The following is a 24,367-nucleotide window of genomic DNA, read 5'->3' as shown; positions in this document are numbered from 1 at the left end:
AGGACCTGCTCCATGATTTTTCCAGGGACTGAGGTGAGGCTGACTGGCCTGTAGTTCCCAGGATCCTCCTTCTTCCCTTTTTTAAAGATTGGCACTACATTAGCCTTTTTCCAGTCATCCAGGACTTCCCCCGTTCACCACAAGTTTTCAAAGATAATGGCCAATGGCTCTCCAATCACAGCCGACAATTCCTTTAGCACTCTCGGATGCAACTCGTCCGGCCCCATGGACTTGTGCACGTCCAGCTTTTCTAAATAGTCCCTAACCACCTCTTTCTCCACAGAGGGCTGGCTATCTATTCCCCGTGTTGTGATGCCCAGCGCAGCAGTCTGGGAGCTGACCTTGTTAGTGAAGACAGAGGCAAAAAAAGCAGTGAGTACATTAGCTTCTTCCACATCCTCTGTCACTAGGTTGCCTCCCTCATTCAGTAAGGGGCCCACACTTTCCTTGGCTTTCTTCTTGTTGCCAACATACCTGAAGAAACCCTTCTTGTTACTCTTAACATCTCTCGCTAGTTGCAGCTCCAGGTGCGATTTGGCCCTCCTGATTTCATTCCTACATGCCCCAGCAATATTTTTATTCTCTTCCCTGGTCTTATGTCCAACCTTCCACTTCTTGTAAGCTTCTTTTTTATGTTTAAGATCCGCTAGGATTTCACCGTTAAGCCAAGCTGGTCACCTGCCATATTTACTATTCTTTCGACACATCGGGATGGTTTGTCCCTATAACCTCAACAGGGATTCCTTGAAATACAGCCAGCTCTCCTGGACTCCTTTCCCCTTCATGTTAGTCCCCCAGGGGATCCTACCCATCCGTTCCCTGAGGGAGTCGAAGTCTGCTTTCCTGAAGTCCAGGGTCCATATCCTGCTGCTTACCTTTCTTCCCTGTGTCAGGATCCTGAACTCAACCAACTCATGGACACTGCCTTCCAGATTCCCATCCACTTTTGCTTCCCCTACTAATTCTTCCTGGTTTGTGAGCAGCAGGTCAAGAAAAGCTCCCCCCCAGTTGGCTCCTCTAGCACTTGCGCCAAGAAATTGTCCCCTACGCTTTCCAAAAACTTCCTGGATTGTCTATGCACCGCTGTATTGCTCTCCCAGCAGATATCAGGAAAATTAAAGTCACCCATGAGAACCAGGGCGTGCGATCTAGTAGCTTCTGCGAGCTGCCGGAAGAAAGCCTCATCCACCTCATCCCCCTGGTCCGGTGGTCTATAGCAGACTCCCACTACTACATCACTCTTGTTGCTCACACTTCTAAACTTAATCCAGAGACACTCAGGTTTTTCTGCAGTTTCGTACTGGAGCTCTGAGCAGTCATACTGCTCCCTTACATACAGTGCTACTCCCCCACCTTTTCTGCTCTGCCTGTCCTTCCTGAACAGTTTATAACCATCCATGACAGTACTCCAGTCATGTGAGTTATCCCACCAAGTCTCTGTTATTCCAATCACGTCATAATTCCTTGACATAAATCCTTGGATTATGCTGATGAATGTTTGGCAGTAGTTTTATTGGAGGCTTTATCTCTTTATGGGCCTTCTATGCCATAAGGAAGATTCTAAAGCTTTTTCTTGTTGGGCTTTGATAAACCAAGAAGGAAAATAAGATTTGACCATTATAGGATGGAGCTTCTTGACATACTTAGAGAAAATTCCCTACCACTCAACATCTGTTGGCAAAATGTGTCTGAAAGTTTCAATTATTTTTCCAGGATGCCCTTACTATTGTTGGGGGATCTACTATGCTGAACAAACTAATTCTGCATGCAACAAAAGTTAAAAAAAAAACTATTCAATATTTTGCTGTGATGCTTTCATACATCAGTTTTATAGAGGGTTCAGGTAATTCTTATAACTATCCCAACTCCTTTTTATATCCCTTTCCTTGTTGTGCTTTGTGACCATTATTTTAATAGAGCACTCTTGGCTTTACTTAATGTCAAAAGTTCTGGATTTACATTTTTATATCCATGTTATAATTGCAAAATTTGATCAGCAATTTGATTGTCACTTTAGTTTATACTGAAGCATTTTGGATAAACAACATCCATTCAAGCTTGTCATTCATTTTGTGTATATATCAAAGACAACTTAAAATGTGGTTGTTTATCAGAGCCTGTAAGATAGCAATATACTTCTTGTAGTGTGGCATTAATGTGTGTTCTTCATGCACGCTCCATGCTAATGTGTAACAATCACTCCTTAGAAAGGCAATCTACAAAGTTCCAAGATTCAAGGAACCAAATATAATAATTTTTCACAGCACTCAAATGAGAAATCCAAACAATAATTAATACATTGAAATGTATTTCTTTTTAGAGAGAGAGTGTGGTATGCTGAGAGACTGAATAGGGGAGATCTTTCCCCATTACATGACCAGTGTGTGTGCTTAACCTTTCTTAAAAATCTTTAATACATGTTTAAATTGCCATAAAAATGGTTAATAAAATCAACAAATGTGTTAGGCTGTGACTTTAAGAACTACCCTGTGCTGGAAGACAATGCAAAGTAGCTGAGTCACAGCTGGAACCCCAGGAAAGAAATCCTTCTGAGGCTTCTGGCTGGCAGGAGATCAGGTGCAGATTGCACTCACCTCTCTGGCTGACTAGCTTTACTAGTTGACCCATGAGCTGAGAGAGAGTTTCAGAGTAGCGTGGCAGGACTGTGCAAAAGGTAAAGCTCTTCTGTGCAAGAGACAGAGCTTTTTGTGGGGTTACTACCAGGCTGTGGAACAAACTCCCCCAGGAACTAAGGACCCTAACAAACCTTCCAATTGCATGATTCACTTTGACCTTGCCTTAATATAAACACAAAATAGCAGTGCATGCGTGCGAACACACACACACCTGTGCTTAATTTGTGCCAGGGCTTGCTGGGGCTGAGCCCAGGCCCCTCTAGGCTTGGCATTTCAAAGACTTCTGGGCTCCCAGTCAGCAGCCACCACTCTCTGGCTGCCAGCAGCAGTGCAGAAGTAAGGGTAACAATCCACCATACCACGCCACCCTTCTGTGCTGCTTCTCGCAGAGGCACTGCCTTCAGAACTTAGCACCCGGCCAGCAGCCACCCCTCTCCAGCCATCAAGCTTGAGCCCGGACACCTCTTTCATTACAAATTAAGCACTGACACACACATATTTAAACAACCACTACCAAAACCAAACACTGAACACACAACTTTCTCCTTAGGGAGAGGTTTGAGAGAACCACACAGGACAGATGTTAGTCACACCACCTAGTGGAAGGTGCTGGGATAGTCCACTGATGAGAGCAGTGTAAACACATTTATAATAGAATACTCTCATCCATCCCACCCCTTCTTGGGAGATTAGCACTGCTGACAAGGATATCTGGCCACAGTGTCTGCACTCCCCAGCCACACTGTCATTAGCTCCCAAACAGGTACACAAGGCATTGGGAATGCTCCTTGCTTCTTCCCCACCTTGTATAACCAGTCAGGAGCCCATCACAATCTGGCTATAAGGTTTCAGTACATATGTGATCACTAACCACCTGTTTTCATACTCTTATTTCTCAAAATAAATTCTTTATAATGCTCTTTTGTGGGGTGAGGAAGGAGGAATGGGTCACAAAAACAGATTAACCCATTTTTCATTTTAAATAGAGCTGTGAAACATACGATAAATTCCTACTGTAGTTTCCTGTTCTGTCCTAAACTTTTGTATGGTGTTGATATAGGTTGTTAAATGGTCACTATGTTTTAGCCCAGAACTCACTGTTTTTCAGTGGTGGATGAAGTAATGTATGAACTGTATGGGCCAGAGTATCTAGTCCACTAAGACCAATTTGCACTGCATAAACAGTACGAAGGGGCCTTAAATTCATCAAAAGATGGCTAATGGAAAAGGCTCCCTCTGTATGGGAACTCTCTGCTGCTATAAATCTGGTGGAGGTGGCTCTACTATCCTGTATGAGAGCTATCTATTCCTTCCCAGTGTAGTGATAAGGGGAGAGCATGTTGGAGACATTCCAGAAACAGGGTGTGCGGAGGAGAGGAAGGGGAGGGGGCATTGCAGGAGAAAGTTCTACTCTGTCCAATTCTCCACTGGTATAAAGTCCTCTGAGGTACCTTACACCGGTGGCGTAAGTTTGTGCTGTCCATGTACATCCCTAACTTGTGCTGGGACCGGGTAGCTCTGATTCAGGGAGTTACAAACAACTCTTGGACAGAGTGGACAATCAGGGACTATATATCTTGTATATTAGTTCAAGCTTATAGACCACTTGGAATCCTTCAGTAGTAGGAAAGGCATTACAGAAATGTAAGTTCATAATTCATATAGAACCACTTTGTACAGGTCACTTTATATTTCTTTTTCACACAGTGCAATTGTATGGGGCTTGGCAGCTGACATGATTGTCAAGGCAGGTATTTGTCATTGGAAAAATCAGGTCAGGTCAGTGGTTGAGAAACTAGATATGAATAAGTTTGGAGGCCATCATCTAATCCATTAATTCAGTATTTTTTAATAAGAGTCAGAAAAACTCAGTTTAAGATCTGTTGATGCCATGTGAGAGAACTTATGAATGAGAAAGGCAGACAATTTTCAGTTAAATTCCTACCTACACGACGTTTGCCTCCTGCCTCCTCCTAGTATGGTATAACTACATCTGTTGAGCAAGCTTTCTCCTCCCCTTCAGAATACTACTCTGTAAGTAATGCTTGGCAAGCTGTACAAATGTCCTCAGAGAAGAGAGTTCATTCGCTCCTCCATAATTGCAGAACTATTTTGAGGAAGGTTCCAGCAGAAGAACCTTCTCCAAAAAATGGCAGCACAAGGTCCTGTACAGCATGTATAGCAAGCCATAAATCATAAGAGACTTGGGCTTGCCAGTATACCATGTACTCTGAGGTTACTCTATTAAAACATTTTCAGACGGGAGCTGGTATATTAGGCTGAGATCATGTCAACCAAAGACAAGGGAAAGAGTTTACTGGACTGGTTCCACCGCCCCTACACGCTGCCCAAAAAAAAAAAAAAAAAGCATCCCATTAATTTTGAGGGAAGGGCAAAGATTTATGCTGTAGCTTATTTTAGTCAGCCTAGTCTGCTCCGCCTGACTGGCTGCGGGTGAGGTGGGGTAGGTGTGGGAATCTTAATTGAGAATTTCCTGAGTTCCTTTTCTGAGTAAATTATCAACCTTCAAATTCACTTTTCTGCAGTGTTTTTTAATGTGACCATTCAAACATGCCCCTCTCCTAGGCCCCAATCCAGCAAAGCATTTAAACGTGTGCTTAACTTTATGAACATAGAGTTATATCACTGAAGTCAATACATGCCTAAGTGTTTTGCTGGATCAGGGCCATAATGTAGCTATTTTTTGACATTTTTATATAGCTGAGCTGTTCTTTTTCTAATTTAGGTCCCAATTCGGTACTGTGCTCCCTGTGGACAGACACCTGAGCCCACAATAGCTCATTGACTTAAATGGATCTCTGTATGGATGCAGAGGTCCACATACTCTGAGTTCAGTGCAGGATCAGGGCCTTAGATTCTTCATGGGGAAAATGTTTTGGATTATTTTTAGATTTTTTTTCCTAGAAAAAATTGTCAACAATTAATTAATCTAAAATAGACAGGGGAAAATGTTAACAGGATTTGTATAATAGACATACATAAAATTTAAATTGGACTGTAGTTTAGATATAGAAAATAGTCATTTTATCTTCAAAATTATACCCTTCTGGGTAATATCCGTGCAAAGAGACAGGTATCAGATTAGCCACAGGAGGACTTCCTCTGGTATACTGAATTCAACATAAAAATATTGTTAGGTGCCAAAAGTAAAAGTAATAAAAGTTCTATCATTTTAAAATGAGACTTTTTAAGATCACACCAAGATGTACAGGCACGCAAAAGTAGATATAACACGTTTTCCTCCTTTAACTGCATTTTTAACTATTTATACTGCAAGTGAAATTCACCCCTGTACAGACAGCCAGTAGACAGAACTTTATACCATTTAAGCTCTGATTTGTGACTGCCAGGCAGGCTAGGAGTCACTGGATCTGCATTTATATACTTTCAAGATTCATCTGCATTAACATTCTCTCTCTCACTCACTATCAAGATACTGATTCCTGACTCCAATCAGTCCATGATGCCAACTTTCAGTACCCATTTGTTAAATTATCAAACAAGCACCTTTGTGCTTTCTCCCATAATACCTTGCAGGCTGGGGGAGCAGCTCTCCATAAACATTGCCAAAACTATCTCATTTTCCTGCTTCAAAACTTTCCTTTTCCATGATGCCTGCAAAAGCCTGGCAATGGTTAGACCACTGGTACACTGAGATCATAGCCTATCATGCTGACCAATATTGTCTCATTGTTTCCTTCTATTTCCCCATCTGTCTCTATCTTTTATCTCATCTTATACTTAAGTTGTAAGCTCTTTGGGGCAGGAACTGTCTTTTTGTTCTGTATTTGTAGAGTGTCTAGCACAATGTCTGGAGGTCCTAGGTGCTTTGATACTACAAATCAATAAATAAATAATTTTGAAGGGATGTTCCACATGAAAAAGGCTGGAAGTTTTAAATATGCAAATATCAGTGAATATTCTATCACACTTGGGGAGGAAAAACTATTATTTCATTAACAGAGAATCAACACTTCTCTTAGTAGGCCACAGGGTCATCAAAGATCATCACAAGTTACTCCATTCTCTATAGGGCCCCTTGCAGGTCAGTAGACAGAGAAAATGAAGTACCAAGTAGTAATGGAGCTTCCACTACCCAGCTTCCACTATACCAGTAATAAAAAGAATATAAGATGGCTCTTTTCATGGAGATGTTTGCTATGGGACATAAAAAAATAGGGCATAAAGTGATGTTTTCACTCAACTTGCAGGTTCCCTGTGGTGCAGGCAAGACTACTTTGTAAAAACTCTGTAAAGATTGTTCCTGTTTTCATGATTTTCCTTGTGGCTTACAATAGTATCTCATATTAGAATATAAACAACAAATCCAAGCACAATAGAAAATAAATTACTGCAAACATTCTGGACATTTGGTAAAATCCCCACTAATTTTTCTACAAATTTGTGTAAAACTATCCCAGCATATTTCTCCAAATGCCCTGTAGTTTTCTATATTCTCTGGCTATTGCTGAGTTCTCAACAGCTGCCATATTTGCCTATACAGCCCCTCGGTTATCATTATCTCACCTGGAGCTTTACAAAATGCTTTGGGATAAAAAGTGGCTAGGGAAAGCGGAAGCATAGACTCATTGACACACAAAGTTGTAGTAATTTAACTAAAGGTGTGACTTAAAACTGTATGTGCATACTCTTACATTGCTTATATCCTGTATCTTAGAGAGAAAGGACAAACTAGAGAGGAAGGCTATTTGCATTGGACTTCAGAGACCCAGACTCACTTCTTTGCTCTGCCACAGATTTCCTGTGTGCCCTTGGGCAAGTCAATTAGTCTATGCCTCAGTTGTCCATCTGGGAAGTTGGGACAGTAGTAGTTGGGACAGAGGTGTTGTGAGCATAAATACCCTAAAGTGATTGTGATGTGCTCAGATACTCTGGTGATGGGGATCATATAAGTACCATAGACAGACATATCAGTTCAGCCTGCCCAAGCTAACCTGACATAATCAATTTGAAATCAACCTAGGTGTGTCCACGTAGGAGTTTGAACCAGCTAAATTAAACCAGTGTAAATTTGCACAAGACATTAGATTTAGATGCAGTGTTGGTGATGGAGGAAAGAGCAGGAGCTGGAGGAAAGAGCAGGAGCTGGGAGAACAAGGTGACTTCTTTAATGACCCCTGCCAACCTACCTTCCTTACCTGCTTCACTCATGACAAAGCCCTGCTCACTAGTGTACTGCTGGGAGAATGGAGTAGCCAGTGCACCTAGGGAGCTAACTTAAGTACCCACTCATCTCTGATCTGTTCTGCTCTTGTGCAGCAGAACATTGTGGAACACAGGCAGATGCTGGACACCCAGAGAAGCACAAAAGTTGAAGCACTCTTTCCTATAGACTCTCCAATGTGGAGAAGTCAGACAGACAGACTGGGGAGGGGGAGGAAAAGAGAGAAACAGTGGAAAGGGTATGCAAATAATAGGAGGAGGGGAATGATGTGAGAAACTAGGGGCAGGGGAGGTGGGGGAAGAATTCAAGCCAGTAGGAAAAGGATATTCTAGCAACCAAAAGGAGGGAGACTTGGAGGTGAGAGAAGGATTTAAACAAATAGAATAGGGGTAATAGAGGAGTTTTCTAGCAAATAAGAATAAAGAGGAGTTACTTGACTTGTATAGTAACTTGAGTTCTTCAAGATGTGTAGTGCCTATCTGTATTCCATTATGGGTGCACTTGTGCTTTATGCACCTGAGACCAGAAGATTTTTGCTAGCAATGTCTGTTAGTCCATGCCTGTGCCCTTCTCCTTCTTGTGCTCCAAAGAGAGGACATATGGCATGGTGCAGAACAATCACCTCTCCAGTTTCTTCTCTACCATGAATCTTGCATAAAGGATCCAAAGCAGAGAGGATGGTGGGTGGGTAGAGGAATACACAGAGGGACCACACATCTTGAAGAATTTCAGTTACTTCATGAGGTAAGTAACTTCTCCTCCCCCTCCAAGCGATAGTCCCTGTGTATTCTGCTGTAAGTGACTGACAAGCAGAGCTAATTAAAGGAGGGTACGAGGACTTCTGTGGTATCGATGACTGGAGGGCTTCTGTGCCCAAAGAAGCATCAGCTGAAGAAACTTGCAACAGGGTGTAATGTCTCATGAAGGTACAAACAGAATGCCATGTTGCAGCTTTACAGATTTCAGTAAGAGGAACATCTCAAAGTGAGATTACCAAAGCAGCTTTGGCCCTAGTTGAGAGTCTAAGCAATTTCCTAAAAGATTTTGTTCTTTGTAGGTAGAATGCCAAACCTTGATGGATCAGCTCACCTACCTGTCTAGCTGAGGTGATGGCGACCAGAACCTTCACAGATAGGTGGATCAAAGAACATGAGGCCAGTTGTTTGAATGGAGGTCTTGTTAATTCTGAAAGGACCAGATTGAAGCCCCATGATGGAGTAGGTTTCATTATAGCAAGGAAAGGCTATGATCAGACCTTTCAGACACTGTACATACATTGTACAGTGGTTGTAAATTAGGGAATGCCGGGCAGAAAAAGCTGTTGTGTGTACCCAGATCTAAAGTCTTTAAAGAAAGGATATATTAGAATATCTATATATTCTAAACACAATGGGGATGTTAGAGAGTCATCAGATAATATTGACCCCAGACAGAACCTTTTCCACTTCTCTACGTAGCACTTTCTAGTGGACTCCTTCCTACTGTAGTTAAGAATAACCTCAACCATTTGTGAATGTGTCCTTTTTAGAGTCAACACCCATCCAAATACCAGCCTGTCCTGTGATGGGAAGTTGTACTGAGATGCCTGACCTTGCCTGTCCTAAGAGAACAAGTCCAGGGACATCTGAAAAATATTGGGCAAGCAGAATGGTCTAGACCATCTGGGAGCAATCAGGATGACCAACACTCCGTCTAGTTTGAGGCATCAGCTGTCCCAACCAAATGACTAGGAGTGAGTCTCCCTGACCTTGAGCTCCTCTGGAACAGTAGATCAAGCATTTTCAGTCCTCTTGAGATGCAGACAGATACTAGGATGGAACACGCCCTCCCCCCAAAATTGGGAAAATATGTCTATACTATGGAATCATGTAGCTCCCATTCATGGTCCTTGGAAAACTGTCCGTTGAGGCTGCCTGCCAATGTGTTGTGTATTCCTGAGAGCTGCACTGCCAACAGAGTGATCTGGTGGCAAATATACCGGTTCTAAAGATTGACAGTTTCTATACATAGAGGTACGGATATCATACCCCCTTGTTTGTTGACGTTGAATACTGTAATCATGTCTGACATCACCTGACTATACAAGGTCTGTATGAATGGCAGGAATCGCTTGCAGGCTTCACGGACTGCACACAGTTATAGTTTTATGTGCATCCAGGACCCTTGAGAAGTCCATGTCCCTTAGGGTGGAGTGCCTATCTAGATAAGCATATAGCACAAGGAAGCACTGTGATTAATGTCTTCTGAGGCAGGGGGCCTTGTTCTCCCACCAGGCTAGAGAAGCTTGCATTGTGTGTGGAAATCAATGCTAGCTTTTCCATACTGTGTTTGCTCAGCACATATACTGTTCAAAGCCAATCCTGGAGACAACAAACGCAAAGTCCCATGAAGGGTGTCACACAGGTGCAGGAAGATATGTGACCTAGGAGAATAAGAATGAATGGATTGATGTCTGTGGGCTCAGCTGAAGTTGTGTGACAAGTTCTTTATAGATTGGAATCTGTCCTGAGGAAGGTATGCCTTGGCACTGATAGAGTCCAATATTGCCTCAATAAAATCTAGTCTATAGTCTAAAATGGACTTTTGTACGCACAAAACTTTATGCAGATTCCCAGTGAACTCAGAAGATTGACCAAAGTTGAGGTTGCTGTCAGTTCCTCTTGATGAGATCACCCCCTCAGTAATCAGTCATTAGAATGAGCTGCTACGACAAAGTACTTTTGTAAATATCCTTGGCATAGTTGCAGGGCTGAAGGGAAGCACGTATATTGATAATGGTATGAACATACAGTGAACCTTAGGAATCCTCTGTGGGAGGAATGGATGTCTATATAGAAATAAGCATCCTTCATACTGAGAGCTGTGAATCAGTAGTATTTTGTTCAGTGAGGAAATTACTGAAACTGAACCTCAGTTTGCAGATACAGTCATGGAGCTATCTGAGATCCATGATGAGACTCCATCTTACCTTCTTTTTGGGGATGAGGAAATATTTTGAGTAAAAATTCCTTTCCCTGGTATTACAACAGCACTGCCTCTATTTCTCACAGATGAAGCAGAGGATCTAGTTCTTGACTGTGCATCCTTTTGCAAGAGGCGTCCCTGAAGAGGAACAGGGAAAGGAACTCTATAGTGTAGGCAGTATGAATAATGTCAAGTACCCATTTGACTGTTATCAGACAAGCTTGGAAGAAAAGAAACAGATGGCCATCAAAACTGGATATTATAAGTTTGGGTAGATGGACATGGTATCTGGAGTGGTTCACAGCTCTCGGAAATCCGAAAGTGTTTCTTAGTGGCAGGTTAGCGTTGGAAGGAGGAAGAAGGGGAAATGTGTTTGTTTTACTGCAACTTCTGTCATTTCTCTGGTGATTCATAAACCCTTTATCATTAAAGTGTTGAGGTGCGAGTCATGGCTTATATGGTTCTGGCCTGTGGAATTTCCTCCTTGTTGATGGAGTATAGATCTCTAGTGAGTAGAGGGTTGCCCTTGAGTCTTTCAGTAAGTGTAACAAATCAGTTCTCTTCCCACTGAACAGATTGTTCCCTTCACAAACAAATTCTCCACAGTAGGCTGGACTTCCTTGGAAAATCCTGAGGACTGAAGCCACAATGTCCTATTCATGACAATAGCTGTTGCCATCAAACAGGAAGCTGTGTCTGCTGCATTGACTGAGGTTTGAAAATGACCTGGCAGCTTGGAACTGTGCTCTGTCCTCCTGCAGGAGCTTGTTAATTATTCCAAGTTTGCAGAATTTACTAACAAAGTTGCATTTAACAATTAATGCCCCTGACAGAATGTTATGTGGAACTATAGGTTGGATGAAGCAAAAACTTTCCTCATCAACAGGTCCAACCCTTCAGCTCCCTTATCGGAAGGGATGGATTTTGGCTAATATTGCCTGTTTCTTTCAGAGACTGCTTGGCCTAAGGAGTTCAGGGCAGGGCATGTAAATAAAAATTCTGCTCCCTTGGCTGGTACAAAATATTTATTTTCTGTCCTCTTTGGAGTGGGACTACATGTGGCTGGAGAATGCCAGACCACCCTGCCAGATTCTGAAATATCTTCATTAACAGGCAGTCCCTTGCTAGGTCCCATGTGCTACAGAATGTCGAGGAATTTGAGATGTCTCCTGCATTTCCTCCAGGAGAAGGAGACAACCTTAATAAGTCTTGGAATTGCCTGTAATCAGGAGGAGAAAGTGAGGCCAGCACAACCACCTTATCGGGGGATGATGATGATGATAACCCCATCAGTTCCGATTCTTCTTCCCCTTCCATTAGTTCCTAAGCAGGTTCAGATTCCTCTCTCTAAGGAGAGGAATGTCGTGATTTCTGACAGGTTGTTCTGACACAGGATAGCATATGTATCGGTCACATTGTCCTCATTACAGCCATTAAGGAGGGTCAAATGGTGGTTGAGGTGGCCCTCATGGAATAGATCCCACACCATTGGTCCCAACATGGGTGCACTGTATTATTAGAATGGAAAGGATCCCAAGAGAGACTCTAAATCTTATATCTTGACTAACCTCCTGACTCCTCCTTACTGCAGGCAGTGATGGTCTCTTGCCCATTTTTGATGCACCTGAGGAGGAAAAGATAGATCCCACTTCCATGGGTGGTGTTATTGGAATCACAGAACTTGTGAGATCATTGCTGGGGAAGATATCAGGGAGCAACTCTCTCTTTTGTGCCACCCCTGGTCTGGTAGTATCGATCCTTATGAGGATTGAATGGGAGACTCTACATCTTGGAGGATGACAATATCCTCATTGGTACTGTATCTCCCTGCAGGCTTGTGGTGGCATGGAGGACTCCTGTCTCTCTGTCTGGAAGAGTCAGCATTGTAAGAACTTTCAGCGCCAACAATTCCTTATCATAGTATGACTATACAATAGTTGGAGGGGGAAGAGCTTGATACTTCTCTTTCGTCAGTACCATGGATGGTTCCATTCCAGCAGATGGTGCCAGTCTCAAATTACTCTTGCTCTTTAGAGCCAGGAGATTGGTACTGTGTCTCTTGTGAGTGCCTCAGCTTCCTTTTACCAAGGGCGCAGAATCTCACCCAACTTTAATAGCATTGAAAAAGGGGTCATCTTCTTGAAAGTGGACCTAGAGGAGGATTTATTTAATCATTGAGGAGTATGTTTTCTACCCTCCTAATGTCCCTGTGTGAAAGAGAGTCTTCAGGTCTACTCCTCTTGGCCTTGGAATCTCAGTGCCTCCACCTGCAGTCTGACCCAGATCAAACTGGGGCCTCATAACACGATCCATAAGATATCTTCAAAGTCTACACTCATGGACTTGTTGAGTCCTGCTGCAGAAGGATCAGCAAACCCTGCACTTCAAGAGGATGTGAGTTTCCCCAAGGTAGTAAGAGGCACTTCAGATGGTTACTGACAGGGAGGGCCAGGAGAGACAATTCTTGAATCCCAGGCATTCAGGTCACCCTGTTCAGAAGAGAGTGTGAGGGAGAGAGGGAACACCCAAGCCCTAAGCTTATTTAAACTAACTAGGTACTAAGAAATAGCTAAAACTATCTAAAAGTATTAAAGGAACTTTTTACAATTTTAACTGTAAATAAGCTGAAGAAAGTATCAAGTGCTGCAGACACCGAGTGGTTCCATCGGCAGCGGAATGGAACTGGAGAGTCAGTTGGTCTGCATCGCCCCTTATGGCCTTGGTTCGGAGCAGTAGGGCACAGGCATTACGAATGGATATTACTAACAAATCTTCCAGTCTTAGGCACATGGAGCGCATGAGCATGCACAATGGAATACATGAAGACCATCACTTGAAGGTGGGCTCTTACTTTACCATGTTACCTTCTCCACCCCACCTCTCCCTCAAAAAACAAACAAACAAACAATAAAAAATAACACAGTAATTTTCAACATGTACCTATCTTTGGGATACCTTGACTATGAAAGGCATTACAGGACATTCTATCCTGTGGAATAATTTTTCCTACATTAAAGAATAGTTGCATAGAATAAACATGGATAAAACTGTATTACAGGTGCATAAAAGTGTTACAAAGATACCATTTGTGATAGACTGTCCCCCACTGATGGGGTGCCACCTGATGTACTGGAGTCCCACTGAGCCCGCCCATTCCACCAGCCTGGGGTCCCTCACCCTGTGCTTTGCCAGGCCCTCAAGCCTCCTCTAGCACACAAGCAAGTAGGGACACACCCATCTGCAGAATGACACAGACACTGAAATCAGCTCTGCATGGGAAGAATCAACTAAGGGATTGCCCAGCACTCAAGTGCCCTCCCCCTCTGTGGTACAAATCCAAAATTGTATTGTCTTGCTCTGCACAGAAAACTGTGCAGCGTAAGCTCATGAAATTCACTCCTTCCCTCAGTGTGGACGAAGATATGCACAGCTTTTTGCCTCCAGTTATGAATTTCACAAACTAGTTTAGAGAGAACCAAAAAAGTTTATTAACTACAAAGGATAGATTTTCAGTGATTATAAGGAATAGCAAACAGATCAAAGCAGACTATTTTAGTAGATAAACAAAAACTGCAAACTGAGTTTAACACACTAGATAGGTAGGTTATAAATTAACAAATTCTCACCCTGAGTGATAAACAGACTGGCAGAGTCTTAAGGCACAAATTGCCTTTGGTTTCCCAGGTTTTCATACACAGGCTAAAGATCCTTCTAGTCTGAGACCATCACTTTCCAGGGTGTTTCCAGGTGTGTTGTTGCAAGGACAGTGAGGTAGCCTCATGATCGCATTATCCCCCTTTTATATCTTCTTCACACTTGCTGGAAAGCTCTTTTGCTGAACTGGGTCAAACGGTTCCCATTGTGTAGTGCTATCTCTGAGAGGTCTCTATTGTACACAGTTCCTGGGGTAATCCTTGTGCCTGTGTGCATTTCCTCAATAAGCCATGAACATTGTTTGGCCTTTTCACTGTTGTACCTGAAAGGCTGCTTGTGGGTGTTTTCAACCTCACATGTTTCAGTAACACATACATAGCCAAACTTCATAACTTCACACACAACAATAACACATATAATGCAACGAGATATTAATGTCTAGCAGATCAAGACTTTTAGAATGATACCTCACAAGCTATACTTTCTATAAAACATACACTAATTTCATGGCAGAGGTGAATACTGGGGTGTCAGGGTGTCACACCATCCAAATTAAATAGCTCTGTTTTAGCACTATATCATAGTGGCTACAGGAGTAAGCAACAACAAGCACTCCAATAAGAGAAAATGAGAAGTGAAATTAAAACAGTGAATCAGAGTAGTTTAATATCCAAACTCCTTTCCTTGGGCAGGTGATAAGAAGAGATCAGACAAGACACTTAAAATAATGTATATGAATATTTCAGTGACAAACAATACAAAGGAACAGAATGAATGAGTTACAATAAAGTAACGCCAACTGTAAAAACTGTAAATAGAACTCAAATACACCATGATGTGCTAAAGAATTAACAAGGCCATTAAAAAAAAAAGAAAGAAAGACAACCTGGTCTATTACATGTATCTTGTTTCCATGGTATAAAAAGGAAGACTGATTTATAGAGAGTAAAAGAGAAATTCAGTTTCATTTTTGAGATTTATATTTAGGGTTTCTTAATTGCCATTTAATTGTTAAACAGGATTTTTAGGGAGAATTTAATATTCTTTCCTGTCATTTTAGAACCCTTGGTCTGTGCCACTGTGCCTTTGGAGTCTCTGTTTAAATACTTGTGATGATAATTGATCGGTTTGTGTTTATCAGCAGAGTGATAAAGCTACCAAAATGTAAATAATCACTCCAGAAAACTACAAGAGACCAGAGAAATAAAACTGTATGAAACACTCAAGGATTAGTACTGCATATAAAATTAATGCACAATGACTAAAGTGATGATATACTCCGAAACAGTGCTGCCAGTATCATATTTCCAAGCTGATTTTCCATTTCCCTCTCATAAGAGCAAGCTTTGATGTTAACAATAGCTATGCAAGACTTCCATGATACAAGACTTTCACAATGTGATCTGAATAAGTTTAAGGATGGTCTACTAAAATTCTATTAATTATTATTAGGAACTGTAAAATCATCATTTCACTGTAACATAGTCTATCAGCTCAGGTATATAAATACCACAGATTTTCCCCACATGCAACCATACCATACAGCAGGGCCTCTTTCCTATATATTGATAAAAACAGACACCTCATTTAACCATGTGATCCATTTTGAGTAGTTTTGTTGCCTGCTATTGTCATGATGTCAATGCTTCAGTCAGCCCACTATCATTCCTCGCATCCTATTCTGTAACTAGCAGATTCGTAAGGTAAAAATGGTTGACAGAACCTTTATTCACCAAGTAAGTTGGAAGATATCTTCTTTAAAAATTCACTGGTAATTTTTATGCAATATATAGAGTCAAAGTGCCATAAAACTATACCGTACCCTCCAGTGAAGGACAGCTGATGCTTATTCAACATAATGTTAGCCTAATTTTAACAAAGTAAGATATCAGCTCTATAACTAGTACAGACAATGTCAAAATATACTATAAAAAAGTTGGACACATGTTTTATTCATGACAGCAAGCGTCACTCCTGATTCAACCAATTGTTCACCTATTATTTTAAGGTCATAATTCTCTCTTCTTTCCCCCTCTTCCCAATCATATCCATGTTGTACAGTAACAGACTAATTTTTCCAAGTTATACATGCTTTCTCTGACATCACAACTAAAATACATCACAGCTAACTTTTTCGATATCGTACTTAATTAGGCTTAAAATTAACTTGCAGCATTCATTATTGATCAGTTTAGAATGTTAATATAAAAAGTCTGTAAGAAATATAGTTTCACGGCTAAACAGTTATTCTCTTTGTACAGTTATTAGAAAAATGGGTCAGCAGATTGTTAACATTGTTTTACCAATTCTCTTCCCTGAGATTACCTTAAAATATAAAGCAAAAAAGAAGATTGTAAGTATTTAAGTTGTTTGATTCAAAACTATCTGAATCCTTTGTTCCTTTTGTACACCTTTGTCTATAATATAGCATACATTAAATCATGACATCAACTGGACGAGTTAAATGTACGGAAGTAACATTACTCACCTCTACTTCAACCTGATGTTCTTATTTGTTATGACATCTTCAACAATGAACCTCACTTATGATAGTGATATTGGACTGTAGGCAACTGAACAGATCCAGATCGTTTTGTAAAGTTGAAGTCAGGGCTGAAAGTTTCATTGCCAGGTTTTATTGTTTTTACCGTTCGTTTCCCGCAGTCACATTGCTGTTCAATTAGCATTAGAAATAAAACTTACTCAATTTTAAAGTTGCTAAAATCTTATTAATAAGACTCATTAGCTCTTCACACATTCCACCAGCTGATCTCTCAGAGGTGGCAAGTTCACTCTTGTAGTATTTGGTTTTTTTAATTGTTTCCCTTTTTTTCTTATACATGTTGCTCTACTTAGGCTGTAATCTCTAAAACTGGAAAATATATTTCTAGCCATGATTTTTTAGAAAACAGAAACTGTTTTTGTGCGTCAGTCATTGAAAGGTTGATTTCGCATAGAACACCTTACCTTCCTTAAATCACCAGCTGAAGAAGAAACTGAAAAGATTTTAAAGTGGTTTTTTTCCCCCCTTGTACACTACTGATAGCCACCAATCAATATTTTAGACTTTCTTTCGAAAAAAATATTTCTAGCTCCTAATAATCTGAGATCCAATGTATTTTAAAAAAATCTGTAAAGACAAAGGATTCTGCAAATAGAGGAACTGACATTGATTTCCTATTATTATAAAGTAGTATCTTCATTCACAACATTTTACAACTATACATAATAGGTATGGTAATGTGAAGAGTAAACTTTAGTAGTAGCAAAACTCTTTGATTGTTAGTGACATATGTCATTGTTCAACTGAATAGGATGACAAATACATTCAATATGTGCAAATTGTACGATGTATATGGGTGATGACCCTTGAAATTAAGAATATTAATATACTAAGATGATACATGATGCTATCTAATAAACTCATATCAATGCTGTGGAAATGGTAAACAAGCTAAAAGATCAAACTAAACTTTTTTTAAAAAATAACCAGCCTTAAAGCATACCAAAGATTACACAGTGGAAACACAGCAGTGTTATGCAAAAGAAGTAATTATGTAATTTAAGAGCAGTTAGTGATTAAAAATATTGAATTATAACAACTCTCAATATATATAATTTAATGAAAGTCTTATTGAGATTTATGAGCAATATATAAATCTAATTAGCTGAACCATATTAAGAAAAAACAGGTTATAACAACTGCTGCTAATAATAACTATGACTGAAGGACTGTACTTTTGAAATATTTAAGTGCATATTATGACATCAAACACACAGCCTGATCTCTGTATACATTATCTACAGTTGTAGCAGGCCATATTAACAACATTCAGTAGAAAGGAGAAGACTGACAGTCACTTCTTTAAGTTTCTAGTAGAAAAAGTAAAAGCAGTTCCTAGCAGGAGAAGAACAAATGACAGTTAACTTGATTGGATGATGAGCAATTTTAATAGACACACTGCTGTATTTCCTTCTAGGAGGCAACATTGACTGCATGCTGGCTAGATGGAAGTTCTGATGTCTGCACTTTTTGTTTCCCCCTAGTGAATATTACAGAGTTTGGGGGGGCAAATTTAGCCAGGATACAGCCACTGGACTGTGCCTGTCTAAATCAGAGTGTGCATTTGGTCCCAGCTCTTTAACATTACATAGTCAGATTTTGTAACCATTCATGCAAGTGTTCTTCTGAGAAACTTAAATCCATAGATTAATTTGCCTTCTACAATATCCTCGCTAACGTTTTTTGTATAATGCATGCTTTCCTTTTCTCCACATTATATTTACCATTTGGGATATCAAAGACGTCATCAAGCTATTAAATATAATTTGGCATTCAAAGCAATCTCAAGTTAAAAATTACACATGAGCATCATTAAGTGCAAACTAGCTTTTTATAGCAGCCACGGATCAGGCTAAATGATGCTTTTAAATCTTAATGGTTGGTTACTTAGCAAACAAAACTATAACTCCCCCCCCCCCCCCACACACACACCTCACTCACCTGCTGCTCTCCTGGCTCTGGGGATTTCACCAGGTGCTTATCCTTGTACAAAGACCACAGGCCAATATTAGGCAGGAAAATTAAAGCCACCATGAACAACAACGTCATTTGCAAAAATCTCTTCTGTTTTCTCTTCATGGCAAATGGCAGCATATATAGAAGAAGAGGCGCTATTCCTTGCACTCGGGGCCAGTTTCCTTTCCCCTCTGTCTCTCCCCGTCACCCCGAAACTGGGAGTCGGTTAGAAGAAACTTTTGTTACAAGCCTCGAGTCACCACCAATCCGCGCAGTTCACAGGGCGAGTTTGTAACCTGCGGAACAAACGCAAACACAGATTCACTTAATTCCCCCACAAATGCGACTGAAATCATCGCCCATCGGCTGAGGCTTTCCCGAGGAAACTGTGAAGCACATGATCGATCCACGTTATTATAAAACAAGAGAGTAAATATGATCGGCAGATAGACTGATCAGAAGTTACTGAGAAATCGATACGACAATAAATGGTTTACGGGAAATTGGGTGGGAAGTGGGGGCCACGCGCTGGTCAAAGCACGCAATTCCGCAACCCACTGATCAGAGCGGGACTGCCAGGGAGCAATTTGCAAGCTCTTCCTCTGCGAGATGAAATGCTACCTCTGCCTCTAGCAGGAGGAGATCATCTCCCCCATCAGAACAGCTGCTTCCCACCACGAAAGAAATCCGGAGCTACAAGGTGCAACTCCAGCTGGGACCGAAGGAGGGAACAGGAACTCCCGTTTGAAAGGCGAGCTCTGAACTCCTTGAACCAAACACACACCCCTCCGGAGACGGCCTCGGTTTCCCCTCCTCGCCCTCAAGCCTCAACTGCACTTCGTGACAGAGGGAAAAGAGCCCTTGAAGGAGACAGCTGACATCATTACCAGCAAAATACCAACTAGTCTGAGACTTACCCTCCCCCCTTCTAGGCACTGTTAGCGTATTGCAAAGTGCATTCACCACCGCTCGGTCTCTCTCCCTCCCGGACAATATTTTCACACTCTGATGCGGTTCGTGTTACCATTCTTCTCCTGGGACTGATCAAGCAGAGAAGAAAGAAAAACATAATGAGCTCACCAATTTATTAAATAAAAAATGCGCAAAGGTGCAAAGCTCTAAGTGTGCAGGAGGGACTGGCGAGGGGATGATCAAGGGGGATGAACAGCTCCCTCCCGAGCCACCTCCTCCAGCTCTCTCTCTCTGATGGCTTTCAGCTGAGATGTGAGCGGGTGTACAACATGTGCACGGGATCTGAGCGGGGGGGAGGGGGAAATCTCTCCCAGCTCCAGTTTAAACAAAGCCGGAGGAGGCGCAGGATAAAACCCTGGATCTCTAGGCTCCGTTCCTCCCGGACTCGGCCCACAGCGCCCTCACCTCAACCCAACGGCTCCGGGCCACAAGGAAGGCGCTAAAGGCCAGTTGTTTCCTGGGCTCTTTCTCGTCGCCTCCTTCATGATGGGTTCCCGGGGAGCAGCAGCTGCGAGCTGGCTTCGCCGGAGAGGAGACCGGGAGGAGGGTGGGAGGAGGCGGGGGGAGAAGAGGGTTACTTGGCACAGAAAGCTGCTCTTCCCGACGCCTTATTAGTGGGAGCAATTCCAGAGCCGGCCGGGGCAGGTAAAGCGTCCGGCTCCTGATCTGCTCCGCCCGGCTCCGCTCCTGGCCGCAGAAGCCGGGGGCGGCTGGCGCTTCTCGCCTCCCCGTGCTGGAGGCGGCAGCGGGCCCGGCCGGGCGCGCCCCGTGCAGCCCCTGGCTGGTGCTGGCGGTGGACGCTGGCGAGGCTGGTCGGTAAGGAGCCTGGCGCAGCAGGCCGAGCACTTGCATGGCGTTAGCTGCGGAGCCGCGCCACCTGGGAGCCAGGGAGAATCCACCCCACCGCCGAGCTCTGCGCCCCACCGGCCTCCAGGGGGCCGACGGGCTGGGCTGGGACGGCAGCCCAAACCCCGCGGGCCCGCAGCGGCGTTGGCGGAGGCACCGCTGGCTTGGCCAAGGCCGCCGGGGCCGCGGCGAGAAGCCGGGAGGCAGCATCTCAGGCGCGTTCCGGTAATAAAGGGGCCCGATCCATCGCTGGGGTGAGCGCGGGGAGCCTGCGGGGGCCGGGCCCCAAAGTGTGGGCTTTCGTTTCAGTCCCCTTCTGCACCTCCCCGGACTGAAGTGCGCCCGTGGTGTCAGTCACCTTCCCGGAGGCTCCTCTCCCTAGCCCACCCCCTCTTTGTTAGCCTGATTGGGGGGGGGGAGGGGGGCAAATGGGGCGAGAAGCTGCTCCTAAAGCATGTTGTCCTTCGTGTATGTTTATGCCAGCCACCCAGAACGTGAGCAAACCTGCTTTGCCTACGATGTAAGCCTTTGAAATACCACAAACCTCCAACCTGAGTCAAACATTCTTGGTTCAAGTTTAGCTCAGGCAGGAATGTGGAAGGGGGATAGAGACTTTAAATAGGGCTCCGTGCATAGAGCATACAGTGTGCCAGTCTGCCCTTGCTATGCTGGTTATTAGAAATTCCTCCCCATAGCTGAGGAGGGTGGGTATTTAAATTTAAATTACATGAAAAGAGTTGCAAGCCTCCGCTCCCCACCCAGATCAAACAGGACTTTCAAAATCTCAAGGCCCATGATTTATGCCTGATTGTGCATAGGGTGAATGTTGGATTACAAGGTATGCTTGACAGGCGCACAATCTGTATATTTCTGTGTAAAGAGCACTAACTCAGTCATGTATTAAAAAGGTCACCAAGTCGTTGTTGCTCATTATTTCTATTAGTCACTGAAATATTGACAGGGTTCTCTGGAGTCTGTGGAGCACTGGAGCTATCCTGCAGCAAAACCCTATGCTTAAGTCTGAAAATTGTGAGGTGGTATGAAATGCCCGGCAATAAATTGTGACTAGTACTGTGCATTTCAACTTGAAGAATTTCAGTGGGTGGAGTGACAGAGAAATCCAGGAGCATTGCACAGAAGTAGAGAAGAATCATATAGAAGGGGTGCAAGTTGTGCTTGCATCACAAAGTGGGGTTCAGGGCTCTTAAGTATAAGAGGAGTGAGGAAATTATTCTTTTGCTCCCCCCCCCCCTTTCCTCTAGCTTCTGGAGAAGAAATCCCCTAATATCCTTCCTGGAAGATGACATGTCACTTGCTGCCTGAGAATTGGACCCTGCAGAAATAGATTCCAAGGCTAGATGTGACCACTGTGATCATTTAGTCTGACCTGCTATATAAAATATACTATCAAATCTCTCCAAACTAGAGCCTATATTTCATGGAGTTGTTAACCCTCACTGTTAAAATAGTAGATCTCAGTTTATCTAGCTTCAACTTCCGCTCATTGAGTGAGCTAGATTCAAGAATCCATTATCAAATATTTGTTCCCCTGGATATACTTACATACTGTAATCAAGTCATCCCTTACTGTCCTCTTTGTTAAGCTAAATAGAGTGAGCTCCTTCTGTCACTATAAAACATGTTTTCTAATCCTGTAATCTTTCTTAGAAGTCTTCTCGCAACCCTAACTGTGGACACCAGACCTGGACAGAGTATTCCAGCAGTGATCACAAAAGTGACAAATAGAGGGGTAAAATAGCTTCTCTACTCCTACTTGAGATTCCCCTGTTTATGCATCCAAGGATTAGCTCTTTTGATTCAGGATTCAACAGGAAGCTCATGTTCAGTTGAATATTTACCACAATCCCCAAACAGTTTTCAGGGTCACTGCTTCCCAGGATAGTGTCCCCCATGCTCTGAGTAGGCTCTACATTCTTTGTTCTTAGATGTATATGTTTACCTATATTAAAATGGCTGTTTGCTTGGATCCAGTTTACCCTGCAATCCAAATTCCTCTGTATTAATGACTTTCCCTCTTCATTATTTGTTTCTCCAATTGTGTCATCTGCAAACTTTAGTAGTGATTTATGTTTTCTTCCATGTCATTGATAAATATTATAGGTCATATAACCCATCCGTATAAGACCCCACTGAAAATGCACCTAGTTGATGATTCCCTCTTTACAATTCCCTTTTGAGCCCTACCAGTTAGCCAGCTTTTAATCCATTTAATGTGTACCATGTTAATTTTATATCTTTCCAGTTTTTTAATCAGTGTTGTGCAATAATAGTGCAAATGTCTTACAGAGGTGTAAGTATTTTACATCATACCATTAACTTTATCAACTGAACTTTTAATTTCATCCAAAGAAATCAAAGTTTCACTGGATCTATTTTCAACAAACCTATTTTGACTGGCATTCATTTTATTACCCTCCTTTAGTTCTTTATTAATTGAGTCCCATATCAGCTGCTCTATTATCTTGCCAGGGATCGATGTCAGACTGACAGGCCTATAATTACCCAGGTCATCCTGTTTACCCTTTTTAAATATTGGCACAGCATTCACTTTCTTCCAGGCTTCTGGTACTTCCCTGGTGTTCTGAAACTGTGTGTAAGGCAACTCAGGGCCAAAATGGAAGTCAAGTGCATGAAGTCTGGTGGGGCATCTGAGTCTAGTCAGGAGAAGACCATCAAACCCCATGGATTTTCTGGATCCCCATTTTGGGAAAACTGAACCTTGAGAGCACATGGTAATAATGTGACTTTTCTGATATGGTTGGAAGACCACCACCTTTTTCCCACCTAAATCTGCTCCCTGGATGGTGTTTCTTTCTCTCCCTCACTTCATAGACCATGGTGGTGGGAAGTTTCCATCCCATATGGACACAGGGACAGAAAGTCTAGCAGCTATAGTGGTGGCAGACATTGGCACTTGTGGCAGCAGGTATTGATTCTTTTGATCATGACTTTACCAACATGTTAGTCAGTGTGTAAACCAGGGGTGGGCAAACTTTTTGGCCCAAGGGCCACACAGGGCTGCGCAACTGTGTGGAGGGCCAGGTAGGGAAGGCTGTGCCTCCCCAAACAGCCTGGCCCCTGTGCCCTATTCACTCCCTCCCACTTCCCACCCATCCAACCCCCCTACCCCCCGCTCCTTGTCCCCTAACCACCCCCTCCCAGGACCCCCACCCCTAACCACCCCCATCTACTCCCCCAAGAACCTCTGCCCTATCCAACTGCCCCCCAGGACCCCACCCCCTATCCAGCTTCCCCCTGCTCCCTGACTGCCCCCCAGGACCCCCTGCCCCTTATCCAACACCCCGGCCCCCTTACCATGCCACTCAGCAGCATGTCTGGGAGTCATGCCGGAGCCAGACGCGCTGCCCTGCATGAGCGCGCCGCCCAGAGCGCTGCCCATGCGGTGGCGTGGCTGCGGGGGAGGGGAGACAACAGGAGCTCAGGGGCCGCGCAGGACAGTGCTGTGGGCCGGATGCGGCCTGCGGGCCGTAGTTTGCCCACCTCTGCTGTAAACAGTACTGATCAGCCCTGTCTTGGTGTTGGCTTTCT

General features: G+C 43.0%; 1 protein-coding gene across 8 annotated transcripts in view; it reads right to left on the bottom strand.

Moving 5' to 3' along the window:
• The window catches only part of GALNTL6 (polypeptide N-acetylgalactosaminyltransferase like 6), a 935,384-nt gene extending 914,233 nt beyond the window's left edge, over positions 1-21,151 (bottom strand). For 4 of the 8 annotated variants that reach the window (XR_012158633.1, XM_073341635.1, XM_073341641.1 and 1 more), the window contains exons 1-3: positions 20,357-21,151; positions 19,897-20,019; positions 18,965-19,275 (exon numbers count right to left, since the gene is read on the bottom strand). Coding sequence is in view for 6 of the 8 variants with exons in the window: in XM_073341635.1 (XP_073197736.1) it covers positions 18,965-19,117 (153 nt within the window). In the remaining 2 variants the exon portion in view is untranslated. Of the gene's footprint in view, positions 1-18,964; positions 19,276-19,600; positions 19,719-19,896; positions 20,020-20,059; positions 20,190-20,356 lie in introns of those variants that run through there. The other 4 variants (XM_073341636.1, XM_073341638.1, XM_073341637.1 and 1 more) reach the window with 4 other exon arrangements.
• Between the last annotated feature and the right edge of the window lie 3,216 nt (positions 21,152-24,367).

The sequence above is a fragment of the Lepidochelys kempii genome, chromosome 4 (assembly GCF_965140265.1).
Source record: "Lepidochelys kempii isolate rLepKem1 chromosome 4, rLepKem1.hap2, whole genome shotgun sequence".
NCBI lineage: Eukaryota > Metazoa > Chordata > Testudines > Cheloniidae > Lepidochelys > Lepidochelys kempii.
This window is presented reverse-complemented; position numbering and strand designations above follow the sequence as displayed.